Below are 23,616 nucleotides of genomic sequence, written 5' to 3'. Positions count from 1 at the left end.
TAGGAGGAGAAGGGAGTGGAACAGGAGGAAGCCTGGATTGGGGAATTGTTTGAGGGTGGCAGCAGAACCGGAACTAGATATAAACAATCTAAGTGAGGTGCTGAGAAGAATTAAGTCTTTTTAATGTTCGCTATGTTTTTTCTTTCTTCTGTTCTTTTTTTTTTTTTTTTTTTTTCTGTTTTTAGGGCTACACCTGTGGCATATGGAGGTTCCCAGGCTAAGGGTCGAATCAGAGCTGTCGCTGCTGGCCTACACCACAGCCACAGCAATACGGGATCTGAGCCGCATCTGCAACCTACACCACAGCTCATGGCAACGCCAGAACCTTAACCCACTGAGCGAGGCCAGGGATCGAACCCATGTCCTCATGGATACGAGTTGGGTTTGTTAACCACTGAGCCATGATGGGAACTTCCCTAAATCTGACTCTTAAAATCTGTTTGCTCTCTGGGTTATAATATAAGCGACATTAAGACACAGGTATGGTGTTCCCATTGTGGCTCAGTGGTAACGAACCCGACTAGTATTCATAGGATGTGGGTTCAACCCCTGTCCTCCCTCAGTGAGTTTAGGATCTGGTGTTGCCATGAGCTGTGGTGTAGATCGCAGACGTGGTTCAGATCTAGCGTTGCTGTGCCTGGGGTATAGGCCAGCAACTTCAGCTCCATTTCAATCCCTGGCCTGAGAACTTCCATATGCCTCAGGTGCTGCCCTAAAAAAAGGCAAAAAAAAAAAAAAAAAAAAAAACCACAGGTAGGAGTTCCCATTGTGGCTCAATGGGTTAAGAACCCAACTAGTATTCATGAGGATGCGGGTTCGATCCTGCATGTGTTTTGTGTGAGCTGTCCTATGGGTCTCAAATGGGGCTCATATCTGGCATTGCTGTGGCTGTGGTGCAGGCTGGTACTGTAGCTCTGATTCCACCCCTGGCCTGGGATTGTCTGTATGCTGCAGGTGCGGCCGTAAAAAGCAAGGAAAAAAAAAAGATACAGGTAAATAGCAGGTGGTGTTAGTTTCTAGCATAGAAGGGGCAATACTCTGCTTCTTGACGAAGTGAATTTGGGATTAAATGGTTTATTTTCCTGTAAATGCTCCTTTTTACAAAGGAGCCTTGATTTTTCTGTTGTTGGTAAGAGGATCCTGGCCAGCAGTCTGACTCTTTCTTTCCTTTTCGATGTCTCTGTCAAGGACGAGGAAGACTCCTTTGTGATGAAAGCAATCATCCACGCCATCAACGATGACAACGTCCCCGGCCTGCAGCACCTCCTGGGCTCCTTGTCCAACTATGACGTGAATCAACCCAATAAGGTCTGGTGCTGTCTCGCCAGGGTGGTGGGGGTAGGGCTCATGGTTGACTGTGCACCTCCAAGTCCAAGGTGGAAAGATCCCCGTCAGCTTCCTCCTCCCCGCCTTCCTGTTGTAAACCCCATGTCGTGGGAAAAGTCACTTCTTAGAGAATGAATTGAGTTAGAAATAAGGTCTTTTGCACTGAGGGGCTTTTTAATCATGCAAAGCCTTTCTCGTGCACCTGCATGCACCTCTAACCAGGAAATTTTAAATGTATTCATCCTACAGGTGACAATGTCACTTTTGATTGTGAATCCGAAAGAGGTTGAGGAATTCCCGTTGTGGCTCATCGGGTTACGAACCTGACAAGCATCCAGGAGGATGTGGGCTTGATCCCTGGCCCCCTCCGTGGGTTAAGGATCTGGTGTTGCCGAGAGCTGTGGTGTAGCTTGCATAGGCCGCTTGGATCCCACGTTGCTGTGGCTGTGACGTAGGCTGGCAGCTACAGCTCTGACCCCTAGCCTGGGAACTTCCATATGCTGCGGGTGTGGCCTAAAAAGCAAAACAAAAACAAAAACAAAAACCCCCACTAGAGGGAAGCCCGTTGTGTTCTGCTTACATTTTTCATTCCTGTCACTCGGAAGAGCATGTGTCTGTGGAGACGCAGGAAGGTCTGTGGGGCTTTTCTTTTTCTATCAAACCTGAAAAACAGTCCTTTTTTTCTTACCTTTTCCAGCATGGGACGCCTCCGTTACTGATTGCTGCTGGCTGTGGGAATATTCAGATCCTACAGTTGCTCATTAAAAGAGGCTCAAGAATCGACATCCAGGATAAGGTCATAACTCTGTTTTATTGCAAATGATTTTTCTAAGTATTTCTGCGTGTCTCTAATCATAGAGGCAACAGAAAAATAACCTATGTGCCCTGCTTCGCTTTTCAGTTTTCTATAAAGATGAACTGCTTAAGTGGCCTGGTCCCATCTAACATGCTATAAAGGAAAAGGCCAACATTCATCTTTCCCGTGGCTCTGCTGCTCGACCTCAGCCTTTCTTTCTGAACTACCCCAGATTTGTTCCTCACTGGCTGCATTTACTCAGCAGTGTTGTCTGATGTCATGTTTGGAAAAGTTTTCTTTATCTAATTAATCTTATCAGAAATGTATTTGCTAGAGTTCCCGCTGTGGCACTGTGGGTGCAGGATCTGGCATTGCTGCAGCTGTGGCCTAAGTTGCAGCTGCCAAGAGGATTCCGTCCCTGTCCCGGGAACTTCCACATGCTGCACGAGTGGCAGAAAAAAAGAAAAAAAAAAAAAGAGTTCCCGTTGTGGCTTAGCAGGTTAAGAACCCAACATAGTGTTTGTGAGGATACAGGTTCCAGCCCTGGTCTTGCTCCGTGGGTTAAGGATTCTGTGTTGCCCATACCTGCAGCGTAGGTCACAGATGTGGCTCAGATCCTGCGTCTGTGGCTGTGGCATAAACAAAAGAAAAAAGGAAGGGAAAAAAAAAAAGAAGAAAAGCGCTAGGGCAATAGAGTTAGGAGGATATGCTTTGAGATGCAGATCGCACTGGAAGTGTAAGCACACGTGATGCACAGCAGCTTCCCTAGATGTTCAGATCTGCGAATAGACCAGATCTGGCCCTTGACCATATAGGGAATCTAACCAGAAGCTGAAAGTTTAACAGCAAGAAAAACAACTTTTTATTTTAAAAGAATTCTAGGAGTTCCCATCGTGGCGCAGCAGAAACGAATCCAACTAGGAACCATGAGGTTGCAGGTTCAATCCCTGGCCTTGCTCAGTGGGTTAAGGATCCAGCGTTGCCATGAGCTGTGGTGTAGGTCGCAGACATGGCTTGGATCTGGCATTGCTGTGGCTCTGGCACAGGCTGGCAGCTACAGCTCTGATTCAACCCCTAGCCTGAGAACTTCCATATGCCACAGATGCGGCCCTAAAAGGACAAAAAGACCAGGAAAAAAAAGAAAGAAAAGAATTCTAAATTTACCAAAAAAAATTCCGTAGAGATGATACAGGCAGCTCTATTATCCCTTTCAGCCAGCTTCCTGGAATCCTAGTGTCTTACATAATCTTGGTGCCTTTGTTAGAAAGAAAAATGAACTGAGGTTTGAGACCTCCTGAGAGTTGCTTCTATGGAGCATCACAGGGGAAGGGATGCACAGTGACTGAGTGATGTGTGCCTTCTGATCTGTCATCTCGCCGGGAAGGTGACTCTGCCTTGGTTTTTGGACAGGGTGGATCCAATGCCATCTACTGGGCCTCTCGACACGGCCATGTGGACACCTTAAAATTTCTCAATGAGAACAAGTGCCCTTTGGATGTGAAAGACAAGGTAAGGCCACTTCTCTTATAGAAAGGGATGAAAGGCTGCATGGGAGTGTTGGCGTGCCATGGGCAGCATGACCCAAAGAACGAGGATTCAGGACCAGAATCTTCCTGCAGAGAATTTAATTTAGAAGATTCTCAGGAGTTCCCATTGTGTTGCAGCAGAAACGAACCTGACTAGGAACCATGAGGTTGCGGGTTCGATCCCTGGCCTTGCTCAGTGGGTTAAGGATCCATCGTTGCCGTGAACTGTGGTGTATGTAGTTCTCAGACACGGCTCAGTTACCACATTGCTGTGGCTGTGGCCTAGTCCGGCAGCTGTAGCTCCGATTTGACCCCTAGCCTGGGAAACTCCATATGCAGCAGGTGCAGCCGTAAAAAGCAAAAAAAAAAAAAAATTTTTATTTGCTGGTGGCTTGGTCTAATTTAAAAACTAGTTTTAGCTGAAATCTGCCAAGTACCTGCCACATTATGTAACAAGTGAATTGAATTCTGTTCCCCATAACATAGAAACTCAGAGTTCTGCTAGAAAGACGACCAGAAAGCAACCTGAACCCCCCGTTCTCTTCTTGACTCTCCATGTACACATCGCTCCCTCTTTGATGTGACTGACAGTGGCACTACAATCACTGGCACTAGAAGGGTCAATGAGACAGTGCACACCAGGCAAGCCTTTGGGGGTATAGATGTTATGAAAATTAATGTTTTAGGAAGATTCCTTGCTTTCACATACCTGTGTTTCATTCAGTGCACACAACAACCCCGTGCATTAATTGCAAGATGGGGACCTGCCCCTGGGATACTTACTTTCTCAGCCGTTAATGTTCACTGTACAACCCTTCTCTGTTTCTAATACCAGTAGACTCATTTGTCCCGTTCGGTCAGTGCTGCCACATACAGTTGTATGGGTTGTGCACTGCACCATATCTAAGGGATGACATTTACATTAAAGACATTTATTAGATCAGTTTTCCATCCAATGGCAACAAATAACTTGTTCTGTTTTATTTTGGATCAGTTTGTTCTGACAGTTTTATGGCAGTTAAAAGTAAGATATCTAAACGGCACGAGTGAATCTATCTACAAAATAAAAACAGAATCACAGTCATAAAGAACCGACTTGTGGAGCTCCCTTTGTAGCTCAGTGGCTAATGAACCTGACTAGGATCCATGAGGATGCGGGTTCAATCCCTAGTCTTGCTCAATGGGTTAAGGATCTGGTGTTGCTGTGAGCTGTGGTGTAGGTCTCAGATGCTGCTCAGATCCTGAGTTATTATGGCTGTGGCATAGACCAGCAGCTTTAGCTCTGATTCGACCCCTAGCCTGGGAACCTCCATGTGCCACAGGTGTGGCCCTAAAAAGCAAAAAAAAAAAAAAAAAAAACCTGAAAAACAGAAATGATTTGTGGTTGCCAGGGGGGAGATGGGAGGGAGTGGGATAGACTGAGAGTTTGGGGTTAGTGGATGCAAACTGTTACATTTAGAATGGATAAACAAGGTCCTACTGTATAGCACAGGGAACTATATTCACTCTCTTGGGATAGATTGTGATGGAAGATAATAAAAGAAATGGAATGTGTGTGTGTATGTGTGTGAATGACTTGGTCACTTTGCTGTATAGGAGAAATTGACACAACACTGTAAATCAACTATACTTTAATTTTTAAAAATATACTTTTACTGCTAAGCATGAAATATAAAGATAACATAATGTTTCAAAAAAAAAAAAAAAAAAAAAGGTAGGGAGTTCCCCTTGTGGTGCATTGGAAACGAACCTGACTAGTATCCATGAGGATGTGGGTTCCATCCCTGGCCTTGCTTAGTGGGTTAAGGATCTGGCATTGCCGTGAGCTGTGGTCTAGGTCACAGATGCGGCTTAGATCCAGTGTTGCTATGGCTATGGCGTAGGCCAGCAGCTGCAGCTCCGATTTGACCCCTAGCCCAGGGACTTCCCTATGCCGCACCTGCAGTCCTAAAAATAAAAATAAGACAAAATAAAATAAAGATTGGCAACAGCCATCACAGAAAAGGAAATGCATGCTCAGTTAGAGGGGTGGTGGTTATTACACACAAGTTGAGCCAGATATGTGGATTTAACACTAGCTAGGTAGTGGACAGCCTCTCCTCGCTCTGGCCTCTGACTCAGTCACCAGAGGGGCAGCTGGCTTGAGGGGGACAGACATGACCTCAGGGGGGCACGTGGAGTCAGGTAAGTGTGGGAGGGGGCCTTGGGTTCTGTGCCTTCTAGTTCCCCGTCCCCTTCCCCCCCTCAATAGCTCCCGGGGGACTCTGATTCTTTGGCCGTGTCTATTGCAGTCTGGAGAGACAGCCCTGCACGTGGCGGCTCGCTACGGCCACGCCGATGTGGTTCAGTTGCTGTGCAGCTTCGGCTCGAATCCCAACTTCCAGGACAAGGTGGGTCGTGGTCCCTGCTGTCTTCACTCCCTTCAGCTTTTTGCCTGGATGTACAGGCAGCCAATTGATGCGTTTGGGTCTTTGGGAGTTTTAGCCAGGTTAGATTTTCTGCTTAGATGACAGGGACTCAGAAGCACCAATGTTCATTCATTCATTCTCTGGACAGCTCTGTACTTCCCATTTTACAGATGAAGAAACTGAGGTGGGGAGAGGGTCAAGAACTTGCCCAAGATAACACAGCTCATTAGTGCTGGGCCCAGTGCTCAAACCTGCACAGTCTGGTTCAAGTCTGTGTTCGTAACCACTACAGTATAACAGCCCCTAGTAGGCAGGTGCATATGTCTAATGATGTTGCTTATGAATATATAAACCCCAGGACCAGCCCTTTCCTTGACTTGTTAAAGCATGGTGTCATAGCCACTTCTTTGCCTGAGCAGTAATCCATTTATGTGACTCATCTTGATGGTATACACATGACAGGAATCTTGAGGCATCAAGAATTTTTGCAAAGTCCCCATTGTGGCTTAGCAGTAACAAACCTGACAACTGTCCATGAGGATGCAGGTTCCATCCCTGGCCTCGCTCAGTGGGTTAAATCCAGCATTGCCGTGAGCTGTGGCGTAGGTCACAGATGTGGCTTAGATCTGGCACTGCTGTGGCTGTGGTGTGGGCTGGCAGCTCCAGCTCCAGTTCGAACCCTAGCCTGGAAACCTCCATATGCCGCAGGTGCAGCCCTAAAAGGACAGGAAAAAGTAATAAAAGAGTTTTGCCCAGAAAAGTGCTCTCCTACCGTTAGTCTCTGATAAGTAGACATCGCCACTTCTACAAGAACAATGCTATATGCCCACCCACGCGGGGGCACTATTCTTCAGGAGAGCTGACCTCTGATTCCAGTGGGCTCCAGAAAGCCAGCTGTCAGTAAAATGCTGAGAAACCTGAATTTGAATTTAGGAGACATCGAACCATGCCCGTGAGTTCACATAAATGTTTTGCTCCAGTAGCCACAGCTCTTTCTCTTTACTGCCTTGATTTGCTGCCAGGTTTGGCCAGGACTCTGACCAGGCCTTTACTGCCTTTCAAATCATTGCCTTCTTGGAGTTCCTGTCGTGGCGCAGTGGTTAACGAATCCAACTAGGAACCATGAGGTGGCAGGTTCGATCCCTGGCCTATGCTCAATGGGTTAAGGATCTGACCTTGCCATGAGCTGTGGTGTAGGTTGCAGATGCAGCTCAGATCCCGAGTTGCTGTGGCTGTGGCGTAGGCTGCATCTCCGATTCGACCCCTAGCCTGGGAACCTCCATATGCTGCAGGAAGCGGCCCTAGAAAAGGCAAAAAGACAAAAAAAAAAAAAAAAAATCATTGCCCTCTCGTCTCTGCTTGTCTCCTTGGCCAGGAAGAAGAAACCCCCCTGCACTGTGCGGCCTGGCACGGCTACTATGCTGTGGCCAAAGCCCTTTGTGAAGCCGGCTGCAACGTGAATATTAAGAACCGCGAAGGGGAGACACCCCTCCTGACAGCCTCTGCCAGGGGCTACCACGACATCGTGGAGTGTCTCTCTGAACACGGAGCTGACCTTAATGCGACCGACAAGGTGCTTTATGGGTGAATGAAACCCACCCGCTGAAAAATGATCTGGGGGGCTGGAGGGACCACAAGACGTCTCGGTTCGTTCACCCAAAATGACAAACTTGAATGCAACAAGTTTTAACTATCCTTCCTCTTCTCTGAGCCAAAGATTCTGTGATTCTAGATTCTGTTTAATCATTAATATTCATGTGTGGGATGTAACAAAATTTCTGAATTGGTCAATTGACTCTGGTCTCAGGATTTTTATTTTTAGCCTTTTTAGCTTTGGAGCAGGTACAGGGATGATCACAGAGCCAAAGACAAATCCTCACTTAGGACTGAAATTGGCAACACGCTGTTCATTTGTAGACAAAGAAACAGGTGGTTTATTTGTTTCCATCACCTGCTATTTTGTAGAAAGAACAATAAACTCTTCTTATTTGTGTGGCAATCTCAATTCTAGACCAAGTTTTCCTTCTTTTTTTTGTTTTGTTTCTTTGGTTTTTTGTTTGTTTTCTCTTTTTGTCTTTTTAGGGCTGCACCCTCGGCATATGGAGGTTCCCAGGCTAGTGGTCAAATCAGAGCTGTAGCCGCCAGCCTACATCACAGCCCCAGCAACATGGGATCCTTAACCCACTGAGTGAGGCCAGGGATTGAACCCTCAACCTCATGGTTCTTAGTCGGATTCGTAAACCACTGAGCCACGGTGGGAACGCCAAGTTTTCCTTTTTAATTAAGCAAGTTCAGCATAACCTGTTCTTGTGAACATGTAGGTACCATGAGGCTGTGATGGTGCTACATGAAGTTAGATTTGGCACACTGTGGGTGAATTTAGTAACTGCCGTTCGTGGAGTATTTTCTTGGCACAGAAGAAGTAGTTCTTCTGAAGTGGACAGTGACCTTGCCCTTAGGAGACATTTGGTAATTGCTGGAGACATTTTTTGGTTGTCACAGCCAGGGCGGGGCATCTGGAAGATAAAATCTAGTGGCGAGGGAGTTCCCGTTGTAGCTCAGTGGGTTAAGAACCCTACACGGTGTCCATGAGAATGCAGGTTCCATCCTTGGCTTCACTCAGTGAGTTAAGGATCTGACATTGCTGTGAGCTGCAGCATAGACTGCAGATGCAACTCAGATCCAGTGTTACCATGGCTTTGGCACAGGCTGGCAGCTACAGCTCTAATTCGACCCCTAGCCTGGAAATTTCTATATGCCACAGGTGTGGCCTTAAAAAAAGAAAAAAAAAACAGTGGCGATGATGGCCAATTCCCAGGACAGCCCCAAGGTGTCAATAGTGCTGACATTGAGAAATCCCAGAACAGGGAAGTTACAGAAGTGTTTTCAGACTCCCTCTCCCCAGCTCCTAAAACTCAGCACTGAGAGTTCTGTAAGCAGGTGGGATGAATTCTCAGGCTGGTGGCATGTCAGAGGCGGAGGTTAAATATGGTGTATTTGCTTCTCATATATGTGACAGCCCTTGAGCGGATCACCTCGATCTCTCAGTTTCTCCTGGAGTAAAATAAGATAATGAACTTTCTGCTTAGGAAATTAGTAAAGACGGCTGAGCAAATGTTTTTTTAAAGTGTTTTTTGGAATTCCCACCGTGGCGCGGTGGAAATGAATCTGACTAGTATATCCATGAAAATGCAGGTTCGATCCCTGGCTTCTCTCAATTAGTTAAGGATCTGGCGTTCGTAAGCTGTAGTATAGGTTGCAGCCTCGGCTCGGATCCCAGGTTACTGTGGCTGTGGTGTAGGCCGACAGCTGTAGCTTCAGTTGGACCCCTAGCCTGGGAGCTTCCATATGCCGTGGGTAAGGCCCTAAAAAGCCAAAAAAAAAAAAAGTGTTCTTCAAATATTTGATAAAAGTATTGGAGTACTAAAGATGACTTAATGTCCCGTAATTCAGAGTCACAAAGACATGTGGAGTCTTTTGGCCTTAGTGTGCTGGCCAAGAGTAGGTTAATCCAGCCTGTTATTCAGAGTGGGATGGATGTGGACTGTCCCCAACCCCACCAGGAGTAAAGTTCCAGGTTTTTAATCCTCCTTTGGTCTTTGCAGTAATGATCCTCTTGCCAGTTAAACCTGGCCCAGGGCAGAAGTTCCTGTCGTGGCTCAGTGGTTAACGAATCCGACTAGGAACCATGAGGTTGCGGGTTCGATCCTTGGCCTTGCTCAGTGGGTTAAGGATCCAGAGTCGCCATGAGCTGTGGTGTAGGTTGCAGATGTGGCTCGGATCCCGCATTGCTGTGGCTCTGGCGTAGGCCAGCAGCTACAGCTCCAATTCGACCCCTAGCCTGGGAAACTCCAAATGCCGCAGGAGCAGCCCAAGAAATGGCAAAAAGACAAAAAAAAAAAAAAAAAAAAAAAAAAAAAAAAAAAAAACCTGGCCCAGGGCAGCTGCAAGGCAAGCGGACAGCCCCAAACCAGCATGCTCACGGCCCTGGTGTTTATTGCAGGACGGACACATCGCTCTGCATCTCGCCGTGAGACGATGTCAGATGGAGGTCATCCAGAGGCTCATCAGCCAGGGGTGTTGCGTCGATTTTCAGGACAGGCATGGCAACACCCCCCTCCACGTGGCCTGCAAAGATGGCAACGTGCCGATCGTGGTGGCCCTCTGTGAGGCCAACTGCAATGTGGATCTCCCCAACAAGGTAAAGCGGGGGGTGGGGACATCTCTGCAGGGTGGTCCCCCTGGGTCTGTCTGTCCACCAGCTTCTGGGTTTGGGCAAGTTTCTCGCTGCCTCTCTTATTCAGAGTCAACCTTCCTTACACGGACCTGTTCTTTTGTATAGGGCTCTCTCCTTTAAGTATATTTTACAGAAGATTTTTGAAACGTTCCCTAGTGTGGAATTGCTGTTGTGGCTCAGCGGTGAGGCACCCAACTAGCATCCATGAGGATGAGGGTTCAATCCCTGGCCTTGATCAGTGGGTTCAGGATCCAGCATTGCACACATTGCCATGAGCTGTGGTGTAGGTCATAGATGCAGCTTGGAACCGGTGTTGCTACAGCTGTGGTATAGGCCGGCAGCTGCAGCTCCCCCATTTGACCCCTTGCCTGGGAACTGCCATGTGCTGCAGGTTCGGCCCTAAAAAAGCAAAAAAAAAAAAAAAAAAAAGTGTTCCTTGAGTAACAGAAAATTATCACATGAACAAGTGCTTTCTGCTGAGCCTGGCTTACCATTTATGGACATCGAGTGAGAAGAGTATGTGTGTGTGATTCCTTCAGAGGTGTGTATTGGTCATCTTCCTGGAATTCTGAGTCTTCAGGAAAACATGTACTGTGGTGTGATTGAGCGCCCTAAGACCAGATTTCCCTGCTTTACCCTATTCAGAGTTTTATGGTCAAAATTAGTAACATCAGGAGTTCCCGTCATGGCTCAGCGGTTAATGAATCTGATTAGGAACCATGAGGTTGCGGATTCAATCCCCGGCCTTGCTCAGTGGGTTAGGGATCCTGCATTGCCATGACCTGTGGTGTAGGTTGCAGATTCGGCTTGCATCTGGCATTGCTGTGGCAGTGGTGTAGGCCATCGGCTATAGCTCCCGAATTGACCCCTAGCCTGGGAACCTTCATATGCCGCAGGTGCAGCCCTAAAAAGACAAAAAAAAAATTTCGTAACATTTTTTTTTCTGCTAAGTAAATTTGGTAAGACCAAGAGGATGTTCTCATTTGGTGAGTGATAAATGAAAATAAGTCTTTACCACTCCCTGGCTGACAAATAAAAATCCCCGTATATTGAGTTCCATAAGTTAACTAATACGTCCTCTTTTCCCTGAACACCATCTAGATTTTCATTACCAAATATGGTAGAACAGTTGGATATTCAACATGGTTTCAGCCTTGTAACTGTATGCAAGGCAAGCATATTTTGTTACAATTGCATTAAAAACAAAGTCCAGGTAGAATGAATTTAATTGCCAGACGTGTTTGTTTATAAATGGCAGACATGATACCAACAGGATTTTATGATGATTTGTTTGAAATAAAAAAAAAAAGAATGAACATCTGAAACAGCTAGAAAAGTATTTCTACAAAAAAAAAAAAAAAAGTATTCCTGGAGTTCCCTTAGTGGTTCTGCAGTTAATGAACATGACTGGGATCTATGAGGATGCAGGTTTGATCCCTGGCCTCGCTCAGTGGGTTAAGGCTCCGGCGTTGCCATGAGCTTCAGTGTAGGTGGCAGGTGTGGCTCGGATCTGGCGTGGCTATGGCTGTGGTGTATGCCAGTGGTTACAGCAATGATTCGATCCCTAGCCTGGGAACCTCCACATGCGCAAGTGCAGCCCTAAAATAGCAACAACAACAAAAAATTCCTCTTGCATATTATATGATGAATTCTAAATGCGAATTGAAATTGGCAATCTTCATATTCTGGAAATAGGAATAGGCAGGATCCTAGGTCTTGGCCACTGGCTGCTGGTTGCTTTCTTAGTTTATTCTCTTTTAATTTTGCCAAGTCAGTTATATAAGTGGCTTAAGGAAGAAACTAAATGTAATATTAAGCAGCACCAAGACCTTGGCTTTCCTTCCAGGAGTCTTTAAATGAATAAAAAGCAGCTTTAGGGACCTCCTGGCCCTCATTTGAATACTTTGACGTGGCCATTGTATGCAAGGCTGGCCTGCTGTGTGCTCAGCATCTGCAATTAGCTGTCTTCTGAGGAGCTGGAGGAGCACAGCATCTAGGGCTGCTTTAAAGAAGGGACTGGATGTTCACCCCACACCTGAAGGCATAGAATGCCTTTGTTAAATATGCTTCATGAGATACCTGGCAAGATACCCCTAGACTTTCATGTTTAAAAACAACTGGCTTCTTTAATGGAAAAGCCTCTACACTTTGATCCTGCAGATGGCACGGTAGGTCACGCGTGCGAACATGAACTTGCGTTCTCACTGTATACACCACAGCAAGGGCATTTAGAGGGCATTCGATAAACGTTTGTCACTGAATTGCGCTCCAGCTGAAGCAAAACTCATTCGTTCCACAATTTCAACCTCTTGGAATTGCCAGCGAAGTTTAGAACCCGCCCCGAGCGGCAGCGTGTGGGCGATGAGCAGCCCTGCGTCCTTGGACTTGCAGACGGGCTCCCCCGGCTGCCTTCCGTGCTGCAGGCTCAGCGCTTTCCCGGTCTTGGCCCTTCTTCAGAAGGATTGGTGTCAGCTTGTTTTTCTTTTCCCGTTTTCATTGTTTATTTTAGGAAAGATGATGGGGGCTGTAGAGGATCTTAAGAGGTGTGCAGAAAAGTAAGAGGAAAGCATCATTTCCCTGGAAAGCACATCTGGCTTTAGGTGGATTCACCCTAGGAACTGGCTGTCAGCGTGGGCATGGCCACAGGGATGGCCCACGTCCCACAGACTGTCACTCCTTTCCCATGGTGTGCCCTGCCTTTTCCTTGCCTGGATTCAGACCCCCCAGAGATAAAAAGGGCCATTCAGATCCTACCCCTGTCACCAATAGATGACAAGAACCTGTCACAGTTTTTGACCCCTTTGCAGTGAAACACATTTCTCGGTCTGCATTCTTTCCCGCAGAACATCGGGAGAGTGGCTTTTTAGGAGAGGAGGGAACTGGACAAAGCAAAGTGCACGCCCTTAGCCCTTTGTTCCTTTCTGCGTCGGCTCTTCTTATCAGCAAAGGTAGAAAAAGGGTGTCAAAATACCCATACTTGTGCTTGCGCGTGCACACACAGGTGCGCATGCGCATCCGGGAGCGTGGGTGAGCATTCCACGTTTGCCAAGCATTGATGAACGCCGTCCTTTGTGTCAGGCACCCGGGGGGTAGTACACATCAGGGAGTGGTCCTTGCCCACAGGTTGCTTTCAGACAGACAGACATTTCACTATAAGAGCATCTCGTGTCGCAACTACTGCTGTGATCGAGGCACAGGTGCTCCGGAAACTGGAACATCTGGACCTTAAAGAAAGCAGGGAAGGCTTTTCAGAGGTGATCATTTTAAATGATTAGACTTGGACAGATGAAGAAGAGGGGAAAGCATATTTCAAGAAGAGGAGGGAGGCATATATGTATGTTGGGGAACGTTCTGGACACCCTGTAGCTCACCCGTAGTGTGGGTATTTCAGGGGAAAAGAATTGGGGAAAGAGAAAATGCAGCAGAAAGTGTCCAGATGGTGAAAGACCTTCAATGGAATGCTAAGGAGTTTGGGTTTTGTTCTGTGAAACATGAGGAGCCATCAAAGGTGTAAACTCTCCTGTCTCTTTTCTTCATCACAGGTCTCTTCATGACCTTCTTCCCTTCTATAAAACTGTGCGGGAGTTCCTTCGTGGCTCAGTGGTTAACGAATCCGACTAGGAACCATGAGGTTGCAGGTTCGATCCCTGGCCTTGCTCAGTGGGTTAAGGATCTGGTGTTGCCGTGAGCTGTGGTGTAGGTCGCAGACGCGGCTCAGATCCAGCGTTGCTGTGGCTCTGGTGTGGGCCGGTGGCTACAGCTCCGATGAGAGCCCTGGCCTGGGAACCTCCATATGCCACCAGTGCGGCCCTAGAAAAGGCAAAAAGACAGGGGAAAAAAAAAAAAATCTGTGTTCTGTCACCAAGACTGTTTTCTTTACCCAGAAAGCCAAAGGCTTCATCTACATCTTCCCAGCCTCCTCCTTCCCTCTGACTTTAACTCAAGGGTATTTGAAAGGGTCCTCTCTGCTTTCTAAATCACTCTAGAAGTTAACAATAAAGAAGACATAAATATGCACACGTTGCAGATGCATTTATATGAACAAGAAATAGAACCTATCTTAAGTGCCCATCCTCAGCTGGCTGGCTAAAGGAGTTATGATATATCCATATATTGAATATTACTCAGGTATCGGAAAGAATGTAATAGATTTCCTAATAGGCCTGGAAAAGTAGTCACACTCTGTTATCAGGTGAATAAAGCAAGTGACAGACTAGAAGGTGGAGGATGATTATCTTGGCTTTTCACATCATTTCTCTCCATTTTTGGATTCGTAGAGAAAAGCTTGGAAGGTGCGCCAGCTCTGAGAAGGGGAACTTGGGAGAGGGAGAAAGTGGGAGAGGAATACATTTTTCTACCCAATAGCCTTCTGTGTTCTTTGGATATGCTAAATGAGAACATGTTAACGTCATACGAAAACCTATGTCTTTTGCGCATAAACAGCACAAAACAGAGACACCCAAACTTGCTCAGTTCTTTTTTTTTTTTTTGTCTTTTTGCTTTTTCTAAGGCCGCTCCCTCGGCATATGAAGGTTCCCAGGCTAGGGGTCTAATCAGAGCTGTAGCCACCATCCTACACCAGAGCCACAGCAACACCAAATTCGAGCCACGTCTTCGACCTACACCACAGCTCACAACAATGCTGGATTCTTAACCCACTGAGCAAGGCCAGGGATCGAACCCTCAACCTCATGATTCCTAGTCGGATTCGTTAACCACTGAGCTATGACAGGAACTCTGAACTTGCTCAGTTCTTAATGTCCATAATGTCTTAATTTTTTCCTCCAGAGCAAAAGAAATGTGTTAAGTAATTCCGTCCAAATAACCTGGTATTTATGTCCTAACAGTTTAGTAGCTGTTGGAATAAATGAGCCACAGAAATTGAAAGAAAACTTTTTTTTTTTTTTTTTTTGGTTTTTAGGGCCAAACCTGTGGCATATGGAGGTTCCCAGGCTAGGGGTCGAGTCAGAGCTACAGCCGCCAGCCTACACCACAGCCACAGCAACTCCAGATCCGAGCCTCACCTGCAACCTACACCACAGCTCATGGCAACGTTGGATCCCCGACTCCCTGAGCGGGGCCAGGGATCGAACCTGTGTCCTTACAGATACTAGTTGGATTCGTTTCTGCTGCACCACACAGGAGCTCCTCCTTTTATTTCATTCTTAATTAACCACAGTTGTGTACTCATAGGATGTGTGGGCTTAATGGGCACCTCATGGCCCCTTAAACTTTGGACTCAAAGTGGACACCACCACCCTTATATCCTGTCCTGCATGGATTTTCTCAAGATATTTGCTGCTTATCACAGCAGCCACCCACCTCCTGCTATGCACACAAGACGTCACTGAAAGGAAGTCAGTGCCTGCTGTTTGAGACCCGGAAGTACCTGGAGCTAGCAGTTTCTTGGTGTTTGAACCGACTGGTTCTATCAGAAAAACTTGGAATATTCCTTGGCACCCCATGAATTCACTGCAGTGCCTTGAGATGGCTTGGCACACAGTTGGAGAATCATAGTCATAAAAAATGGTGGGGGAGTTCCCATCATGGCTCAGGTTCGCTCCCTGGCCTTGCTCAGTGGATTAAGGATCTGGCATTCCTGTGGCTGTGGTGTAGGCCAGCGTCTACAGCTCTGATTTGACCCATAGCCTGGGAACTTCCATGTGCCATGGGAGTGGCCCTAAAAAGACCAAAAAAAAAAAAAAAAAAAAAAATGGCGGCTATGGCCTTGGAATTTTATTACCAAGTTTTCAGTGGCTGCCCTTCCCTGCCTTCTTCCCTCGCTGTATCTAAATACAGATACAGGAAACTGTGATGCAGATCTTTCCAGAACTTTGGGGCCCTTAGCCCTGACTCATGCATCCTTTCTGCTAGCGCAGCAGGAGACTCATTTTAGTTATCATATGATAAGCCTCCCCCTCTTTCACCCTTTGAAGTTTTATTTTCAAGTCATTCGTTTTGTTTTGTTTTGTTAGGGCATATGGAGGTTCCCAGGCTAGGGATTGAATCGGATCTACAGCTGCCAGCCTACACCACAGCCACAGCTACTTGGGATCCGAGGCACGTCTTCGACCTACACCACAGGTCATGGCAACACCGACCGGATCCTTAACCCACTGAGCAAGGCCAGGGATCGAACCTGTGTCCTCATGGATGCTAGTCGGGTTCGTTAACTGCTGAGCCACAATGGGAACTCCTCAAGTCACTCTTTTCACTGAAAAATACTTGCAAACATTTTGCTTGGCTTGCCTCCCCCGGGAGATGGCAGGTTTCTGGAGAAGGGAGACCTGGCCTCCTCTTCCTTTCTGATGGATCCCAGATCCTTACACAGCCCGGCCCTGTGGGATCGCGCCATCAATGTCATTCTCAGTGGCGGTGGGAGGACGCCCCTTCATCTCCTTTTTTTTTTTTTTTTTTTTGTCTTTTTTTGCCTTTTCTAGGGCTGCTTCCCTCGGCACATGGAGGCTCCCAGGCTAGGGGTCTAATCGGAGCTGTAGCCACCGGCCTACGCCAGAGCCACAGCAACGCCAGATCTGAGCCACGTCTGTGACCCACACCACAGCTCATGCAATGCTGGATCCTTAACCCACTGAGCAAGGCCAGGGATCGAACCAGCAACCCCATGGTTCTTAGTCAGATTCATTAACCACTGCGCCACAACGGGAACTCCCATCTCCTTTTTTTGTCTCTTCCAGTACGGACGGACGCCTCTGCACCTTGCCGCCAACAACGGGATCCTGGACGTGGTCCGCTACCTGTGTCTGTCCGGCGCCAACGTGGAGGCGCTGACCTTGGTGAGTAGCCTTCTGGCGATTGCAAACATCCCAGGCCCCCAGGGCACGAGGGGAGAGCAAGTGCTTGGCAGCTGCACTGCAAAGCAGACAGGCTGCTATTAAGCGTCCGCTTCCTCCCGGGCGGTTATGTAAACATTTGCCCACACAGACCCAGGGGAAGCGCTCGTAATGCCTCATCTTCTTCTTTCAACCAGGCCCTCGCTGCCAGAACACCTGCTGTTTGCCACTGGCCTTTTCGCTTCCCGTGTTGCACAACAGTCCTTCATGGTTTTTGGTAGATGTGTGTGTGTTTATCTTTCATAGATGCGCCCCCACTAGCGAGGAGCCCTGGAGGTGCTGTGGGCTTTCGGGGAGGTCAAAGAGAGTCCCCTCAGTGTGGGAGGAATGGGTGACAGGAGCTCTTCTCTCTTCTTTAGAAAGTCTGGCTTTCCTCTTTTTTTTTTTTTTTTTTTATTACGCAAATGAATTTATCACATCTGTAGTTGTATAATGATCTTAGCAATCCAATTTCATAGGCTTTCCATCCCACAACCCAAGCACATCCCTCCGCCCCCCGACTTTGCTCTTGAGCCCGTATTTTATATATATATATATATATATATATATTTTTTTTTTTGTCTTTTTAGGGCCACACCCATAGAGTATGGAGATTCCCAGGCTAGGGGTCAAATTGGAGCTGCAGCTGCCAGGCCTATGCCACAGCCACAGCAACGCCAGAGCTGAGCCTCGTCTGTGACCTACACCACAGCTCACGACAACACCGGAGCCTTAACCCACTAAGCGAGGCCAGGGTTTGAACCTGTGTCCTCATGGATGCTGGTTGGGTTCATTACCACTGAGCCACGTTGGGAACTCCAGACCCATATTTTAAAATGAGATTTCCTTAGTTTCTCTTGCTTTTGGGAAATATCCTATCCAAAACTGCAGTGGTGCTGAGGCTGAGAAAAGCTGATCTGCTGGCTGGGATGGTAAACTGGGTTGAGAGACTGGCAGGGGTGCTGTCAGTCAGATCCAGGTACCCCCAGCCTTCCCCAGGAATGGAACTTAAACTGTCACAGTAAACATGGAGAGATAGGCCAAAGCTGCTTAGTCTTCTAGTCTTTTTTTTTTTTTTTAGGGCCACACCCGTGGCATATGGAAGTCCCCAGGTCAGGGGTCAAATTGGAGCTATAGCTTTCAGCCTACACCACAGCCGCAGCAACACCAGATCCAAGCCACATCTGCGACCTTCACCACAGTTTAGAACACCCACTGAGTGAAGCCGGAGATTGAACCTGAGTCCTCATGGATACTAGTTGGATTCATTACTGTTGTACCACAACAGGAGCTCTTGTCTCTAAAAAAAAAAAAAGAAAAATGCAATAGTTTGCATCTACTAACCCCGAACTCCCAGTCCATCCCACTCCCTCTCCCTCTTGGCAACCACAAGTCTGTTCTCCAGGTCAAGTTTGTTTCTTTTCTGTAGAAATTGACAGAACATTGTAAATCAACTATAATAAAACAAAAAAAAAAATTAAAGGATAGTCCAGTTATCAGAATAAAAGAAATTCAGGTTGAAAATTATTGATTTAAGGAGCTCCCTTTGTGGCTCAGTGGTTAACAAACCCGACTAGAGTCCATGAGGGTGCATGTTCGATCCCTGGCCTCACTCAGTGGGTTAAGGATCCGGCGTTGCTGTGAGCTGTGGTGTAGGCTGCAGACGTGGCTCAGATCCAGCGTTGCTGTGGCTGTGACATAGGCCAGCAGCTATGGCTCCAATTCAACCCCTGGCCTGCAAACTTCCATACACTGCAAGTGCAGCCTTAAAAAAAAGCAAAAACAAAAAAGAAAATTATTAAGAAAAATGCCTGCACTTATTTTGAAATCGCTTCTCGTCTTTTCTACTTTTACATTTGTAATGATTTCTAAAACTGCAGCTGAGGGGCACCTCGACCTTTGTTCCCGCCTCAGTGGTGTGTGCACAGCCTGCATTCCCGGCCGCCCAGGAGCGGCCCTGAGGTTCGGGCACACAACGCCCTGAGAGCTGGGTCAGCACCGGTGATTCATAGGCGGCACCCAATCAGTGTTAACATGCGTGTTCACGGCCTGGAGACAGAAATGAATCCATTCAGTGTGAAACTGCAGCCCCGTGAAAATTCTCTCATTAAAAAGCAAACACCGAAGAGCCGTGGACCCTTGCTTATTTCCTCCTTTCATGTTCACTGAAAAGCCTCAGATCGAAATTGTCAGTAAAACTCAGCCTTTTCTTTGAAAAGCGCAGTCATTACCAGTAACTAGCTTGCTAGGAGTGCTGAAGTTTGCCCATGGAAGGGTTTTTAAGACCTTAGCTTCCACTAACTAGAATTTGGCAGCTGATGACAATTTCTGTCGTCTGTCTAATTGAAGGGGGAGGTTCAGGATGCTGAGTAATTTGCCCGCTAACAAGGCACCCAGTTTGATTAAAGCCTGGGGGCCTGTGACATCTTGCCATTTGAACCTCAAAGCACCAAGCCACGATTTTTGCCTGCTTCTTTTTTTTTTTTTTTGCTTTTTAGGGCAGCACCTGCTGCATACGGGAAGTTTCCAGGCTAGGGGTCGAATCAGAGCTGCAGCTGCCAGCCAACACCACAGCCGCAGCAACTCAGGGTCTGAGCCACGTCTACAACCTATACCACAGCTCATAACCCACTGAGCGGGGAAGCCAGGAATCGAACCCATGTCCTCATGGATTCTGGCTGGATTCGTTTCTGCTGAGCCATAATGGGAACTCCCTGCCTACTTTTTTTTTTGTCTTTTTGCCATTTCCTTAGGCTGCTCCCACGGCATATGGAGGTTCCCAGGCTAGGGGTCGAATCGGAGCTGTAGCTGCCAGCCTGAACCACAGCCACAGCAATGCGGGATCCGAGACATATTTGCAACCTACACCACAGCTAACGGCAACACCAGATCCTTAATCCACTGAGCAAGGTCAGGGATCGAACCCGAAACCTCATGGTTCCTAGTCGGATTCGTTAACCACTGAGCCACGATGGGAACTCCTCCCTGCCTACTTCTTATCTTCCTTTCCTAAGCAGCTAAGTGAAACAAAGATTCCACAGTAAGGAAATAATGTAGGACATGGTTTTTTTGGTTCCCCTTATTTGCTCCTGATGCTTGTTTCTGCCTCAGGCAGCAGAACTGGTGTATGGAACACACAGCTCTCTGTTGGGAAAGAAAAATCTAATCGCTTTTCTCCAACAGGATGGAAAGACAGCAGAAGATCTTGCTAAATCAGAACAGCATGAACACGTAGCAGGTCTCCTCGCAAGACTCCGAAAGGTGAGAAATTCTGTTTGTCAGTCTGAAATCCTCTATTTTTATGTGAAGAGTTCTCTTTCTTCCCTTGTAAACTATGAGCATACAGAAGAGGCATTGGACACACAGGTGATCCCACAAGGCACCTGTCCTGTGCTGTGATTTGCATATTAATTTGCATAAACTCATGGGCCACCTCTCTGGTTTCTTCTGTATCAGAACTGGGAAATCATGGGCCTCTTTACAGTGGCTGTGCCTGGTTTCTCTCTGCCCACTCTCTCTGTAATACCTGGTCCCCATGACGTGGAGGAGAAATGAGAAAACTGACTCTGCTTCTTTCTTAGTGTTTTGAGCGCTAGGACACAGGTTTGATCCCCAGCCCAGCATAGTGGGTTAAGAATCTAGCATTGCTGCAGGTGCAGTATAGTTACAATTGCAGCTTGGATCAGATCCCCGGACCAGGAACTACATATGCCACAAGGTGGCCAAAAAAGAGAAAGAAAAACAAACAAACAAACAAACAAAAAAACAAAAAAAAACAGTCACACTCTTAAGCTAGAGATTCTGGAATTCCCTTGTGGCTTAGTTGATTACGGATCCAGCATTGTCACTGCTGGGGTTATGTCGCTACGGTGGAGTGGGTTCAATCACTGGCCTGGGAACTTCTGCATTCTGTGAGTACAGGAAAAAAAAAAAAAAGCTAGGGATTCAATATCTGTGAGTATCTTAAAAAATATATATGTATGAAAGAAATTCAGGGGAAATAAGCTGTATACACAAAGATGTCCTTTGCAGTGTTATTTATTTATTTTTATTTATTTATTTATTTTGTCTTTTTGCTATTTCTTTGGGCCGCTCCCGCAGCATATGGAGGTTCCCAGGCTAGGGGTCTAATCGGAGCTGTAGCCACTGGCCTACGCCAGAGCCACAGCAACTCGGGATCCCAGCCGCATCTGCAACCTACACCACAGCTCACGGCAACGCCGGATCGTTAACCCACTGAGCAAGGGCAGAGACCGAACCCGCAACCTCATGGTTCCTAGTCAGATTCGTTAACCACTGCGCCACAATGGGAACTCCTGCAGTGTTATTTATAATACAGTAGTAAAAATTGAAAACATCAAGTAACCAACAATAATGTCTAGTAAATTGTCACATAAGTGCAAGATAGGCTGGTTTGGGGCCTTTAAAATGTTTTTGAAGAGGTTTTAGTAACAAGAGTGTAATGTTTAGGCTGTACCTGGGCTTTAGAGCAGATGAATTCTGGGCACATTGTTTTTTTTTTTAACGCATGGAAAGAAAAGAGTTAAGAGTGGTGTCTTTGGATTTTGCTATTGTAATTAACACTTTTCTTTAAACATTTTTGTATTTTGTCCAGATTTCCTGTAGCAATCATGTACTAATGATTTTTCACCATACGAAAGTGGTAGGAATGAATGGAGTTCCCGCTGTGGTGCATGAAGTTGTGGGTTCGATCCCTGGCCTCACTCTGTGGGTTAAGGATCCGGCGTTGCCATGAGCTGTGGTGTAGGTCGCAGACGTGGCTCGGATCTGGCGTTGCTGTGGCTGTGGCTGGCAGCTGTAGCTCCAATTTGACCCCTAGACTTGGACATTCCATCTGCTGCAGGTATAGCCCCAAAAAGCAACAACAACAAAGTTACAGGAATGAAAAAAATAACTGTTGATATAAGTGCTGATTAATAAGCTCAGGGTATCCCCCCAAGGTCCTGCCATATTAAACTAAAGAGTGCCTGGGGGAGGAATAAATGTGTTAATGTCCCTAGCGACTAGGAGTTTGATTTTCACAGTGGTCCCCCTGTCTGGGTGAGGGAGAGGCCAAGGGGACACACACACACACACACACACACACACACACACACACACACACACACACACACTCACACACGTAGGAATGATTTCTTCCCCAGGGCTTGGAGTTGACCTGGGGAAGACGATTCGTTTCCACGGCTTTGTGCTTTGGGGTCTGTGAACTGCCCACAAAGGCTCGGGGCAGACAACTGATAAACCCTGAGATCCCTCAGGCCATGACACACATTCACGCTCCTTTTGATCTACTGGTTCCAGAAGGAGAGCCCTCCTTACTCACGTCTTCCTACAGGAAACCCTTAAATTCATTCTTCCAGTCTGTACCACCACGGACTGTCTCACTGAGGGAGAATTTGGACTGGAAAAACAAGGGGGGGAGTTCCCCTCGTGGTTCAGTGGTTAACGATCCTGACTGGCATCTGTGAGGATGCAGGTTCAATCCCTGGCCTTGCTCAGTGAGTTAAGGATCCAGTGTTGCCGTGAGCAACACGGCTTGGTGTAGGTCTCAGACACGGCTTGGATCCCGCATGGCTGTGACCAGCAGCTACAGCTCCGATTCGACCCTTAGCCTGGAAACGTCCATATGCCGCAGATACGGCCCTTAAAAGCAAAAAGAAAGAAAAAAGAAAAATAAGGGAAAGCTTTTTGTTTACAGGCAAAACAAGGTGGGGAATTGGGAGCAGGGAGCCTAAGAGCCTGTCAGCAAGTCAACAATGAACTTTCACAGAAAGCCTCCCAGTCTTAAAATTCACTTTATTTGAATCGATATTCAACCAAATGAAACACAACTTCAGGCCAAGTGGTTCAGAGATCACTGGTGTGCAGCCTCTGACTTCTGCTGGATTTTATAGTAGGGAGCCGGGCATTTGCACCTTATGTTTATAGACGAGAGTTCTGGCTCAGCTGGTTAAGAACCCAACATAGGGTCCATGCCAAACCTGAGGTTCCATCCCTGGCCTCCGTCATGGGTTAGGGATCCAGCGTTGCCACAAGCTGCTGCGCAGATCGCAGATGTGGCTTGGATCCCGTGTTGCTGTGACTGTGGTGTAGGCTGGCAGCTGCAGCTCTGATTCACCCCCTGGACTGGGAACCTCCATGTGCCGCAGGTACAGGCCGAAAGTAAAATAAATAAATAAAATAAAATAATAAAAGCAGATCACTATGCTGAGTGCAAAACCAGATGTCCATTACAGCAGGTGGGAAACAATGAATAAAAGCCCAGAATAAAAACAGGAAGGAGAGGGCCCGACGCCACAGCCAAGGCCGAGCGGGTTGGCTTGACGGAGCTCAAAGCTCTTTCTCCTTTAATCTGATTCCCCTATTTTCTGCAGTGTGCTTCAGCTACTTTTACAATTCAGCACATAAACAGTAGGTGCACCCCCATGCATCTCAGGGAAAGGGTGTCTGTTCCAGTCTAGAATTTTTTTTT

At 47.0% G+C, this 23,616-nt stretch overlaps 1 protein-coding gene across 19 annotated transcripts in view; it reads left to right on the top strand.

Moving 5' to 3' along the window:
* Nucleotides 1–23,616, top strand: part of DAPK1 (death associated protein kinase 1) — a 230,065-nt gene that overhangs the window by 169,540 nt on the left and 36,909 nt on the right. For all 19 annotated transcript variants that reach the window (XM_021064621.1, XM_021064612.1, XM_021064619.1 and 16 more), the window contains 8 exons: nucleotides 1,189–1,308; nucleotides 2,024–2,122; nucleotides 3,533–3,631; nucleotides 5,940–6,038; nucleotides 7,432–7,629; nucleotides 10,060–10,257; nucleotides 16,989–17,087; nucleotides 20,307–20,384. In XM_021064621.1, the coding sequence (XP_020920280.1) occupies nucleotides 1,189–1,308; nucleotides 2,024–2,122; nucleotides 3,533–3,631; nucleotides 5,940–6,038; nucleotides 7,432–7,629; nucleotides 10,060–10,257; nucleotides 16,989–17,087; nucleotides 20,307–20,384 (990 nt within the window). The remainder of the gene's footprint in view (nucleotides 1–1,188; nucleotides 1,309–2,023; nucleotides 2,123–3,532; nucleotides 3,632–5,939; nucleotides 6,039–7,431; nucleotides 7,630–10,059; nucleotides 10,258–16,988; nucleotides 17,088–20,306; nucleotides 20,385–23,616) is intronic.

Source organism: Sus scrofa, chromosome 10 (assembly GCF_000003025.6).
Source record: "Sus scrofa isolate TJ Tabasco breed Duroc chromosome 10, Sscrofa11.1, whole genome shotgun sequence".
Lineage (NCBI taxonomy): Eukaryota > Metazoa > Chordata > Mammalia > Artiodactyla > Suidae > Sus > Sus scrofa.
This window is presented reverse-complemented; position numbering and strand designations above follow the sequence as displayed.